At 35.3% G+C, this 13,433-nt stretch overlaps 1 protein-coding gene across 2 annotated transcripts in view; it reads right to left on the bottom strand.

The window, feature by feature from the left end:
• The window catches only part of WDR26 (WD repeat domain 26), a 37,883-nt gene that overhangs the window by 14,154 nt on the left and 10,296 nt on the right, over positions 1 to 13,433 (bottom strand). For both annotated transcript variants that reach the window (XM_019716064.3, XM_074316948.2), the window contains exons 5-8: positions 11,565 to 11,662; positions 10,300 to 10,456; positions 5,690 to 5,828; positions 1,259 to 1,399 (exon numbers count right to left, since the gene is read on the bottom strand). In XM_019716064.3, coding sequence (XP_019571623.3) covers positions 1,259 to 1,399; positions 5,690 to 5,828; positions 10,300 to 10,456; positions 11,565 to 11,662 — 535 coding nt within the window. The remainder of the gene's footprint in view (positions 1 to 1,258; positions 1,400 to 5,689; positions 5,829 to 10,299; positions 10,457 to 11,564; positions 11,663 to 13,433) is intronic.

Raw genomic sequence — 13,433 nt, 5'->3', positions numbered from 1 at the left:
GGTTTGCTAAAAATGGCATAAAGACATTTTGGGAACAATTGGGGATTTTTGATTATGAAATGAATACTAGATAGTAGAGAATGATAGTTAATGTTCTTAGATGATGGTTCTATAAGAGAATGTTACTTTTTTGGAGATATGTGACTAAGTATTTAGGGGTAAAATATCCTACCTGTAATTTACTTTCAAATGTTTTGGATAGGGGTGTATGTGTAAGTATGGATACATGTTCGTATACATACACAAAATATTAACAACTGTTGAATCTAGGTGGGCATACAGGTAGATCATCACTGTACTCGTCTTCGAATTTTTCTTAATATTTAAAAATTTTCCAAAAAAGCTGGGGTTGAAATCTAAATGACTGAGCATTAGAAAATCTTACAGATATAACAGCAGAACTAGAATGATGGCGTTCTTCAGGCACATCTTACTAGTCATTCTATCCTCTACCCCATTTTCACAGCTTGTCATTTCTATTGTGCTTCATCTTCATCCTCCTGGCAAAAATCAACTTATTTACAGGTTCCCAGACTCAAAACCCTATCCTATCAACTTATACTTTCATACCCAAACCATCGTCTGGACCATTCCTGGCCTAAGGGAATAAAAAAACAAAAACCATCACCTAACCAGTCAACTTAGAGAAGGAAATTGAAAATGTTTTCTTAAATCACAACTATAAGGTTTCCAAAACAGTCTGTAGACAATGGTGAACTTAATGCTGAGTTTTTCTAAAATGGAACCCTGGATAAAATTCAAGTTTTAATTTAGCAACAGTAATAAAGTCCTTAACAGTAAGTTACCATTTAAATTTACTACACTAGATCAAAATACCAAATATAGACAAGGAGACGGTACGATTGCCACCAAAATAGAAAATTTAGTTTAACGCTGATATTTTCACACTTGAAAAGTAACTTTCATGTACAGTTACGAAAACTGAGAAATGTAAAATCTTTTCTGAGGTAGAAAGTACCACACTAAATAGTACAAATTCCACAGTACAAAGTACAACATTCCTGAAAATACTTATTGATCATTCTTCCAAAAGCTCTATTATACGCAGCATAATACTTAAATTTATAAAACATCTGGACACTTGGGTTCCATTTGAAGAATTACCTTTTATAAGAGATACATTACGGTAATTTTGGGCGCATGGCTCTGTTCTATAGCTCAAGGATAAAGGTATAGTGAAAGCGTGCAGCGGACTATGCTGTACTTAAAGGCTACACGAAGGATGGAACTTGCTCACTTGTACATTCCAAAGCCAAAGCTCAGAGCAGTCATCTGGGCCACACGCAACAAGATAGTTGTCATCGGGACTCCATGCAATATAAGAAACGCCATAAGCATGTCCTTCTAATGTTTTAAGCAGTTTTAGCAGGTGTGTATCCTAGGAGGGAAAACACAACTCAGTTAACGCCCATCTTCAAGTCACTGTCTTTTATGCCACAAGAACTTCAATAGCTGCAAAGATGTACTCTGAAATTCTGAGGAAGTGTTCACAATTTCACCAATTTTCCCCCCAACTGAAGCTCTAACAGCTTGCTTCATAAAGACTCATTCATGTTGCAACATTTATTAAACATCTACTGTATACAAGGCATTGTGCAGAAGATAGAAATATAAAGATGACAAGGAAACAAAAAAAAAAAGGTAGGTATAGTAAGAGCTGCCTCTCATTTATTTTTTAAACAGCTGTAAGATGTAATTTGTGTACTATAAAATTCACCTTTTTAAAGTATACAACTCAGTGGCTTTTAGTATATTCACAGACTTGTGCAATTACCACCAGTATCTAATTTTACAACATTTCCTATCACCCCAAAAGGAAACCCCATACTCATTAGTAGTTATAACCCATCCCCTCTCCCTACAGCCCCAGCAAACACTACTCTCCCTATGGATTCGCCAACTCTGAATATTTTATATCAATGGAATCTTACAACACATGGTCTTTTGAAACTGGCTTCTTTTGCTTAGCATGTTTTCAGGGTTCATCCATGTTGGAGTATGAATCAACATTTTATTCCTTGTAATCACCGAATAATATTCCATTGTGTGGATAGACCACATTTTGTTTATCTGCTCATCAGTTGATGAACATTTAGGTTGTTTCCACTTTTTGGCTATTATGAATAATACCACTACGACTGTGTATGAATTTCTGTGCAGACCTATGTTTTTATTTCTCTTGGGCAGATACTGACCAGTGGTACTCCCGGACCACAGGCTGTTTATATTTTGAGGAACTGCCCAGCTGTTTCCCAAGTGTCTGCACTATTGGACATTCCCACCAGCAGGGCCACCACTTGTTTAGTGTAATCAACATTAGCACTGTTCACAAACAGTATCTCATTTAATTCTCACAAATCTAAAAGTGCTAAGTATTCTTCTCCTCTCCTGTATCACACGGAAAGAGATAAAAGCTTAGAAAGGTTAGACATTTGTCTCTGTTTAAAGGTGGGGATTTGAACCTGGGCTACCTGACTTGAAAGCAGATACTCCTGAGCTGTGCAGGATGAACTGGAGAGTGCAAACATGAAGTGACAAGTGACAAGGCTGTAAGTGAAAAGCCACTTAAGATTTTTAAGCCGGGGAATACATGATACTCAGCTTTAGGAAGAAAACTCATACAAAAATGTGGAAGGTGAATCAGAATGAAAGGACAGGATACGGACACCCTTCAGAAGCTAACATAATAGCCAGAGTTAAGACAAAAGGAGGTCCTAAACTAAAATAGGACTGCAATTAGTCAGATAAAAATATACTTGGGACAAAAAATTGGTATGACAGAACGAAGACAAAATACGTTCAAAGACAACCTCCAGATTTGTTTTAGGGGATATGGATGAATGTGGGAATAGAGAAAGTGGGAATTTAGCCAGAGGTGGGAAAGAACAATGAATTAAATTTTAGACTTTGGTCTAGAGTTATTAACACCAGTTTTGAGCCTGGGGCAAAATTCTAGTGCAGTGATTTACAAGTAGAAAAGGGTCTGGAACTAGTCTGATTAAACTAGGTTGGGAATTTTTTTCCCAGAAATGTCACTGAGAAATAGATAAGCTTACTGAATTTTGCCTCTTTACTGGGTCCTAAGTTTATCAGTCATCCAATTATTTAGTCCAAATTGCCACTGTTTTGACAAAATTAAATAGCTAATGCAACTACTTCTGATTCTTCCTTGGGAGGGGGTCAGAGGCACGAGCAATCTGTGTTAGATCATAGCATCGTGAGACCAAATTGGCATCATTCAATAAACGAGTCAAGGCTCAAGATATCCCAGGAACAAACTCATTCACAGTGGTGCTTCAGAGCTACACAAACATTTGCTTCTGAACTGATGACAAACTACTTTAGAAGCATTTAACTCAAAAACTAGTTGTTTCGTGGACTGTAATATAAAATAATCTTGTAAAAGATAAAGTTGAAAAAAAATGAGGATATGACTGTTATATGCTCACAAGTCGTGTCTCTATACTAACCTTGCAAAGGTGAAATACCATGTTCATGAAATCCACATAACTTTGCTTGGATTTTGACAGGGGGACTGTGCAAAATTCTTGGATTTGGGGCAAAGGTAACAAAACCTATTAAAGGAAACTAGGCAGTGGAATCCTATCAACTCAAATCTTAAGTTTCTCTATGTATTCTTTTTTCCTACCCATTAAAAAATAAACACACAAAATACGTATGTAAGATCGCTAATTTTCTTACAAGTTTTTCAAATAGTATTTGACATAACAAAATACCATCATACCAAACTAAAACCCACTTTATCTCAGATTGGAATATAAGCACTAACTCTGCATTTCCCAAGTTAATATAAAAGCCTTTTACATGTAACATCTATTAAATTCTGTATCATCAATACTCTGACAAAAACTCTGGGAAATGCTTGCATAAAAGTCTAAACGCCTTAGCAAAGTATACAAGAGCGAGCCTCCGTGATCTGGCTGCTACTGACTTTCTGCGCAGCAAGGCTCAAGGGAGGTGCTCTGCAAAGCTCCTTTGTTCTTTCCCAAATACTTTATATACACATACTGTATGATACTTATTTCAGTGTTGGATTTCCCTTTCTAAACTCTACATTCCTTTCACAGGGGTTCTTAACCTGACACCTACAAGGCATCAATCAGGGATAGAAACAGGGATCTTTGAACTTAAATGGGAGGAAAAAACACACATCTTTCTTTACATGAGCCATGGGCTGAAATTCAGTGTTTCCTTCAATCTTGAATGCAGGCACTTAACAAGGTTGTACTAGGTGATATATTAGGCATATTAGTGTTACTATATTGGATATTATATTAGGTAGTATTAGGTGATTTTCAATAAAAATCTCAAATATTTTCACATATTACAGTTGTTGCATATATCTCAAAATATTATTTATGCTCATCGCTACTTCAAAATTTTCGTAGTTATTAGATCTGCTTTATCAGAATTTGTTATTTGACACATTATTTGTTAGAATTTGTTATTTAACACATTAATAAAAAAGCAACATATTATTATACTGTATCTCTTCTTGTACTATTTTGATAACTGTATTTCAATATAATCGGGTTTCCTTAGTAATGAATATACAATACATACTTGGGCTTCCTATGCGTTTTGGTTTGTATATTTACTGAGGAGGCATCCATTGGATCATCAGACTGCCAGAGAAGTGCATGATACAAAAAAAAGGGTAAAGAATACCTGCTTTAAGGCAAAGAACAGCTATTTACCTTTCGTCCTTCATAGTATATTGCAGGTACACAAGAATTGACACATGCTCTCAAACTTGATTCTCTGATTTTTAAAATATTTCCTTCTACAGATCCTTGTCTTTTTTTTTTTTTTCAACCTAAGAGCCCCAAACATTATCCTGGGCTAATATCATATTCTAATGTAAATTTTAAAATCAGATTATTCACTTCACAATTTTAGGTGAAAGGCTCTGTAAACCAAGTATTATCTCCTTAACCTGTTTGGAGTCATGTATTTTGTTGATCGCTTGATAAATGTTCAACTGGCTGAAAGAAACGGAAGTACTTATTTCTACAAATCTGCACATCACCTGGTTATAAACAAAGGCAAACCTTATTTTAGAGAGAACTTAAAATTTTAAATCCAGAATACAAACTTTTCATATGTATCACTGGACGGAGAAAAGGGAGCGTTTTAACAGAAGTTCAACAAATTACACAAGCCCACGAAGGGTTTCAGAAGGCCAAATGGTAATGAGTCTTTCTGACTTGTGACATAATGGACATTGCATTCATCTGTAAACCGTGCATTAACAAAGATACAAATTGGCAGAGACACTAAGAGTGGTAGGTCTGGGATAAAAATGGTCTAGGCTTTGAGTTTATCTTTGCTACTTACTAGTTGTGAAAGCCTGGACATTTAACTATTATGTCAATTTCCTCATTTGAAAAAAGATTTATTCAGAGGAGTAAATTAGACAATGCACACACAGAGTTAGTACAATCACTAGCACGTAACACTCAACAATTTTGATAATGGTAATCTATATATATATTATCTAGACAACATAGAGGCAAGACATGACAGATGACAAAAAATGCTCTTGGAAAAACTATTTATACACGCATATTTTAAAAACATACACTCAATCAATTACATTAAAAATTGTCTCTTTTTGCAATGTAAACACTCATATTGGAGTACATACCGGATCAACTTGCCATATGATAACTGTTGTATCTTTTGATCCTGTTGCTAGTTTAGTGCCATCGTTAGAGAATTTACAGAACCACACTTCATTACAATGCTCTGTAAGTATCTGCTGAGTATAACATGGGAACTGCCTCCTAAAACAAATAAGTCCACAAATAATTATTCTTTCAAAATAGATTAATCATAATGAAAAAGGTTAAACAACTGATAAAACTTCTTTGAGGATCAAAAACTTTATGAATGCATTTGTAAATCTTAAGTTTATATTGATACGTGAAAAAAAAGAAAATATTGTAACATTAGTCAAGACAGTCTTAGGGTAAATCAGTAATCTAAAATCTGCTTCAGTTTAAAATTTATTCTTTTTTCCCCCCTTCTCAAGATTAAAAGAGAGGTAAATTATCCATCACAAATTTTTTTGGTCTAATTAAGTCAATTCATATAAATAAAAATTAATAACCAGGGCTTCATGTGTGTCTGTATAAATTGGCTGGCACCAGGTTGTTTTAGAAGAAATAATGTATATTTTCATTTATATAAAAACAGCTTCGCATACCAAAAAGAGAATAGGCACTTCATTCAGACAAGTCTGGGTCATAAGCTTTAATGTCTTTGGCAAGTCATTTAACTCCTCTGAGCCTCAGAGTATTTATAGAATTCCTTACACGAGGATGAAATAAAAGCATGAGATGGTGAATATAAAGCATTTAGACTGAGTCTGATACTTAGCTAGTACTTCATAAGTGGCAGTTATTATTATATATTGAGGGCAAGGAATTCTATGATTAACTTTACCAAGTTAAAGAGGAAAAAGTTATCGTAAGAATGACCACTCTCATTAAACACTTTTAAAAACCATTCTAGACCTTTCCAGTTTCTACACCAGCACTGTCTCACAGAGCTTTCTGCGATAATGAAACTGTTTTTAAAAATATATGCTGTCAATTCACTAGCCTGAGAGGTAGTATGTATTTAAAAATAAATTAAATTAACATTCTTTACTTTATCTGGCACACATGGCAAGCTCCCTTAACAGTTGGGTATTTGGAAGCAGCTTTAAACTTTCAGACTGTCTAACTATAAATTACTTTAACATTAAACTATTATTCTGTATTTGAACTGAAACATAACACTGGTTGACATTCATGAAGCACTTACTAAACGCCAAGCACTGTGTTACACGCTTGATACGCAGCATTGCTAATTCTCAACACTACTTTGCAAGGGAAATAACATCCCCATTTTCATGAGGCTCAGAGAAGGCAAATAACTAACAAGACATAAACTGATAAATAACTAAACTAGGATTTAAACCTATGGCTGACTCCAAGGCCACATTTCTTTCAAAATATCATTTTTAAATTGTATTTAAGACAACTGTTGGATAAAAATTGCAATCAAATAAGTACTTTCCATATCAAAAATAATTCCCCCCCTCCTATCAGTAATAATCACTACTGATGTCATTCATTCAGTGAGAAACACTTCATATCTAGGCATAAAATACACAAAAATTCAAATGGCCAAAGTTGAGCATAAATGAAAAGATACATCTAAAATCAGAGTAGCAAAATGTCCTTAAAAAAGGACTGATTCATAATCAAAACTACAGGACACAAATCATCCAGTCTATTGACAATCAGTCGTATCTGAATGTCACCGAAGTGGTATTATGTAAATTGTCATTATTTTATCAAAACTTAATATTTTAAAAAGACTAGTTAACAGCCCCAGCTTATTAAAAGCCTAATTTTAGATGTATACAAGTGATAGTTTATCTGTCTCTGATTTCAAATACATTTAAAATTTTAGATGGTATAAAAAATTTCAGCACCTTCCCAAATAAAACTAAATAAAATGTAGCATTTTAAACATTTGAATCAAACTGAATCTTAACATTTTAAGTTTCTAAAATATTTTGTAATAATCCTTTACTAAAAAATTAACATTTATGAAGCTACCTGTGGAAACATCCTTCCATTGGTTGCTGGTGAAAAAAACCCCACAAAATGATTAAAAAAACAAACCAGGCTTTAAAGAAAAATTATAGGTTCACTGAAGCATAATCAATTCTCTATTCTCCAGAGAGAAGAGAGAAAAGCTGGTATTTAATTTCAATGCTAAGATGGAACTTCTGAAGATAGCTTTCTAGTTTCAATGCTAAAATCTAGTTTTTAAAACTGAGTAAAGCAAATCATAAAAAATATCAACTTTTCTTTTGAGGAGCTCTAGATGAGTATGGAATACTAGGTATTAAATCAAAGTCAGGTTCTATTTTCCTAGTTTAGCAATAAAGGGCACAATTCACTCTAAAGACTCTATATACTGCCTTAGTTAAGCCTGACATCTCCCTCCTTAGTGTTTTTAAAATCTACCTTGAGAGTAAAAAGTCAAAGCTGACTGACTCCCGGTTTTCTGGCTTGGAGAAACCAAGTAGATGGTAGCCTTTCACTGAGATAGGGAGTTTAAGAGCAAAAGCAGACTTTCGGGGACAGGTGAGAGGAGGGAAGTTCTGTACTTGCCATGCTGCACTGAAGGTACCTGAGCAACACCCACATTGTCATATCAAGGTCCAAGGCCTTGGAGAGCAATTCTGTAGCTGTAGCCCTGGGAGTCACTAGAAGCATGCAAGGAGATAACCTACAGGAGGGGCCTAAAGAGTAGTCAGGACTAAAGCCGAGTCTGGAATGTTTTTAGAACTCAAAGGAAAAGTTTCAAGGCAAAGTAGTCAAATGCTATAGAAAGGTCAAGACACAGGCTAGAAAGTAGCGAATGGATTTAATAAAGATGTTCCTCACCAACACCCGTCACAATTCTGGTGTCGTGTTGGCTGCACGAGTCCTAATGCTACAGAAGTGTGAAGGACAGGGAAGGACGTGGATATTGCGAATGTATAGTGGGTGACTCTAAGTCGGCTCTAAAGCAGAGGTGGGGAGGGGATGGTAACCAGGAGGAGCATCAAGCAAAGTTTTGTTTTGTTTGTAAAATATTATAAAGCCCTTTCAATCCGTGGTTATCTGAAGAGCAAGCATGCTTTCATTCCTATGTAAACTTCAGAGCGCTTTCTCATAGGTTTATAGCAGGCTGCTTCTTGATCTGAGGGTTGGAAAAAGTCAGACTACATAGTTTCTCTCATTTACTTTCCAAGGTATTAGTAGAGAAGTTAAAGAACTTAGGAAAAATGTAGGTTACACTGTCACAGATTTCAGTTTTCCAATGGGAAGGCAAGCTCTTAACATAAGGACACCTCTTGAACAATAGTCTACCACAAATACCTTTCAGTGTATTCCACCAGCAATAAATTCAAGAACCAAAAGAAGATTTGGGTTCACAACTGCCTTAATTTTCACACTGATCTCAAATTTCCTAAGGAGGCTATGAAATATGAAACCATATAGTCTTTTAATCTATTATCTCCTTCCACCTCTATTCCATTAAAATGAAAAGACTTAAAAATTCTCATAAGCAAGTCAAAGAACAGTGTTAGAAGAGTAAAAAGGGATCAAGAAAAAGGATCTCTAATCACTTCTTGTAGAACCTTTAAGACATGCTCCAAGTATTTACTCAATACTTGAAGATAAATAACACTTGTAATTTAAGGCCAGAAGCTCAAATAATAATAATAATCATTTTTTATTGCAGTTGGGGAGGGTGAGGTGAAAACGCCACTACATATGAAAGTAGTTTATGCACCTAAAAAAATTACCTTAAATCATAGTGCATATATATAATTTTTATGGTTATGCAGAAGTTTCTCGCTTTTCCAAAGCTCTCACACTTATATACTTTTGTCTTTCCTATTCATGCTCCTTTCAGTAGTTCTTTGACGATGTTTGGCAAAAGAAACCGACCACATGTACTGCAGCTGCTCATATTTGGTTCACCAGACCCAAATTATTTCCTTCCTGGAGTTCGAAAGATTTCACAATTTGTTTTTCAGTATCTTAAAAATCAAAGCTCTGCTATAATTTTGGGGATCATTAAAATAGTAAGGACATTTTTACTCAAAATACTCCTAACATCAAAAGTGAAGCCTAAATTCTTACAGGTTAAATTATGTACATGGGTAGGTATAAAAACAAAATCCAAACCAGAAAGTTAATACCTGTTATTCTAACCATTTTTAGTTTAGGGGCCATCTCCTACTAAAAAGCATAACTTTCACTAGGAAAAAAGTATTTCTATGATCTTTATGGGCAGAGAATAATTTTGGCCATAGTTAAAATGGCCATAACATCCAGAAAGAGTCACAAGTGATCTCTGGCATCCAAGGACAGCAAACACTTGGCTCACTCACATTCCCACACAACATCACAAGTCCTTAAAATATGGCCAGATACAGAAAATGACCAATCAACCCACAGACAGAAAAGGAAACATAGGTTTTCCAGCTTCAGTGTACTCGGTATGGTTTTACCACATAAACATACATCTCTCAATTTTCAACTTCAACAGTTCCACTTTCAGTTGTGAACAAATGCTAAATCAGACATGAATTGTTTTATAGCTACAGGACAAAACTCTGAAAAGAAAACATTGTAATAAACTTCAAGTTGAGCCTATAAAATGTTAGCCTACTTCAGAATTTAAGAAGTTTCCTCTTACCTACTACAAACATGATCTATAAGCAGAGACACGGAATCCAGATTATTATCAAGTTTGGTATTGTGATATAGGCACCGATCCCTTTGCAGTTCCACCGCCTGCCGCAGGAGAGTCTGTAAACGCCGTGGGGGAAGCATCACTGATGGTGGTAAATAGGCTTTAATAAAAGATATTTTTAAAAAGAGAAAAAAAAATTAAAAAAACAAAACAGCATGAACTTTTACTTATTTAAAAGACATCTGCTTGTCTCCTGCTGCCCCTGCCCCTGCCCTAATAATACTGTGTCCCTTAGGTAGAGCAGCCCTGGGCAATGTAACACATGAGCTTTATGGATGTTTGTCAGCAGCTAACAGATATGTTGTCACTAGAATGGAATATACTTGAAGAGGAGGGCTTTAATTTGTATGTGGATTTCCTAAAAAGCAAACAAAACCAAAAAAGCAAAAAATAAAAAGGTGGTGACAATGAGAAGAAAATCTAAAAAGGATTGTGTAAAAGATGGAGACAATGCATCACTGAAAATATGACAAATCTCCACTTAACAAAGAGCAAGCCAAAGTGCTGGGACAAGTCAAATTCTAGGCTCCACCAAAGTGCTTCTGATACCAAGGATACTGTAAAATTCAGGGAATAACTGGTGTTTTGATATTGATACTGATCTATTCCGATCCTTTAATGTCATATCCCTCCCCAACCACAGGCTTTTCTGATTCTTAGGCTTTCCATCCATACCCACTTCAACTTGAAAACATGAAACATAGAATAATATGATTTAACCAGAGAGGGAAAGACCATCTTGTATACAAAAATGTGGCAGAAATGAAACCCCTACTCTAATTTGGAAATTATAGAACATATTTGGGGGAAGAGTAAAATAATTTACCTAAGAAATATGGGCCTTACTATTGAAATCAACAAAATATTTAAAACACTCGTGGTCTAAAGCTACTGTTTACCTGTTTTTTCCTGTACCCACAGCACTTTCCCTCCAAACAAAATCTCAAGGGGAGTATCACTACACAAAACCAAAGGAAAGAGAACTGCTCCGGGACCAGCAGCCTCTCCCGACTTCTGAGGTTAGCATCTTAGACTCCACGGCAGAGTTTGAAAACCTCTGGTTTAACCTCTGTGTCTCTTAATGAATCTCCCAGCTCCTTTCCCCCAAATAACCACTCGATAAGATTAAGTCTAGACACAAGTCTTCCTAATTGATTCATAATATCTAATCCAAGAGAAAACACAGAAACCCAAAAATTAAGACTCACTCTGAAGTTTGTCTAATAGTTTGGATCGGGAAGCTGTTCCTTTGCCTTCCCATTCTGCTTTTGCACGTAGGTCTTCTGCATGGCTACACATCAGATACCTAAAAATATGACAGAGAAAGAACCAAGTATCAAACCCATTTCTCTGATTAAACATAACTGAAAAATACTGATTATACTTGGCATATCTAGTTGTTATTATTAAGTTGGTGCAAAAGTAATTGCGTTTTTTTGCAATTATTTTCAACCTTTTAAACCGCAATTACTTTTGCACCAACCTAGTAAGAAATATGGATCAAGAATTTCTAGAGTAGACCCAATTCATTAATACAACCTGGCACGTGGATATAATTACCAAACTGTAATACAACAGGAAGAGCTAAATATATATTATTATATATGTTGTCTCAATAGAATACTTATATTTACTGTCCGTATCACTATCAATATGCAGCCCACACTGTGTGCCAGGCACTGTTCTAAGCAGTCAACATCTACTACTTCATTAAATATTCGTAACAATCCTGTATGAAATATGCACCATTATTCTACTTCTATAAATGAGGAAACCAAGGCACAGAAAGCTTAAGTAACTGACTAGGGTTAAGAGGCAAAGTATGAATGTGGTATAATTGGATAACCATCCTGTGTCATCCTGTGATAGGTATGGCGATCCCAAAGCAGAAAATTTGGGAACTGTTTTATTACTCACTATATATGCCGGAAGGAAGCATAAACACTAAAGTTCATGGATTCTGGAGAATACATGAGGGCCCCCTGCTGGAAGTGTGGCCCTGACCTGGTTCTGGCTCTTCATAGAAGAACGGGCTTTAAAAGTAAAAGAAGTGAAGGCATTATTGAAACATGGCGATTAGACCTGGCAAGTTAACTCTCCTGCTCTTTTGTCTCGTATTCTGTTCTCAGACCAATCTGTTCTTCTCACCTGTAAAAGGGTATTGAACAGGGTAGTGAGGGTCATATAAGATGGAGTATATGAAGTACCTGGTCACCAGCTGGTATACACGTAGAGCTTAACAAATGATAATATAAGTATCAGAAACCTCTGTTAACCTGTGGATCTTAATTGCATGCATAAAGCTCATTGTATTGAGCATCTAAATAATTTAATAGCCTCTTATTCAACAGCAGAACTACTTGCCCTCTTGCTATTTAGTATACAAAGTGTCTTAGCTGATGAGAATAACTTACTCTTTTTTTAACAGTATGAATAGACTTAAAACACCCTATAATAAGCTGGGTATTACGAAAATTTGCCTTGTAAAATAAGTTTTGGGGAGTAAAATTTATTATCAATAATTTTATGGAAAATTGTTTACTTTTTCAATTTTGCAAAAGTAACCTACAATTGCTTCTGTGCCCTTTTGAAAATATACATTATACCTTAAAGTTTTAAATGAATGTTTGTTTATGGTAAGTCACATGGTATAACCGAAAACACTGGACTGAGAGGAAGAAACCCTGGGTTCTAATGCCAATTCCACACCTTGTCATCTCTTGGCCATTTCCTTTATGTGAAATATTCAAGGGATAAACTTGATGAAGTTGAGTATGGAATAAAAAAGACATGATTAAATTGTATGTGCTGTTACCAGAGCAGAGAAAAATTCATTATGTGAATGATATTTAGGTAATACAGAAATCAGATACCTTATGAAAGAGGTAATCAAAACAAGGTAATCAGTCGGGTACAATATTAAAATATCCAGCAGAATTTACTATTGCAAGATGTGGTGGGTAAAGACCAATGCCTCTGGAATCAGTTAAACCAGGCTTTGAATCTTGGCTCTCTGATTTATTAGATTATCTTCAACTGCCTACTTCACTTCTCTGAAGTACAGTTTCCTTATCTGC

Source organism: Rhinolophus sinicus, chromosome 6 (genome assembly GCF_057876585.1).
Source record: "Rhinolophus sinicus isolate RSI-liver-muscle chromosome 6, RSI-T2T, whole genome shotgun sequence".
Classification (NCBI taxonomy): domain Eukaryota; kingdom Metazoa; phylum Chordata; class Mammalia; order Chiroptera; family Rhinolophidae; genus Rhinolophus; species Rhinolophus sinicus.
The sequence above is the reverse complement of the archived record's forward strand: the minus strand, read 5'-3'. Positions and strand labels throughout refer to the sequence as shown.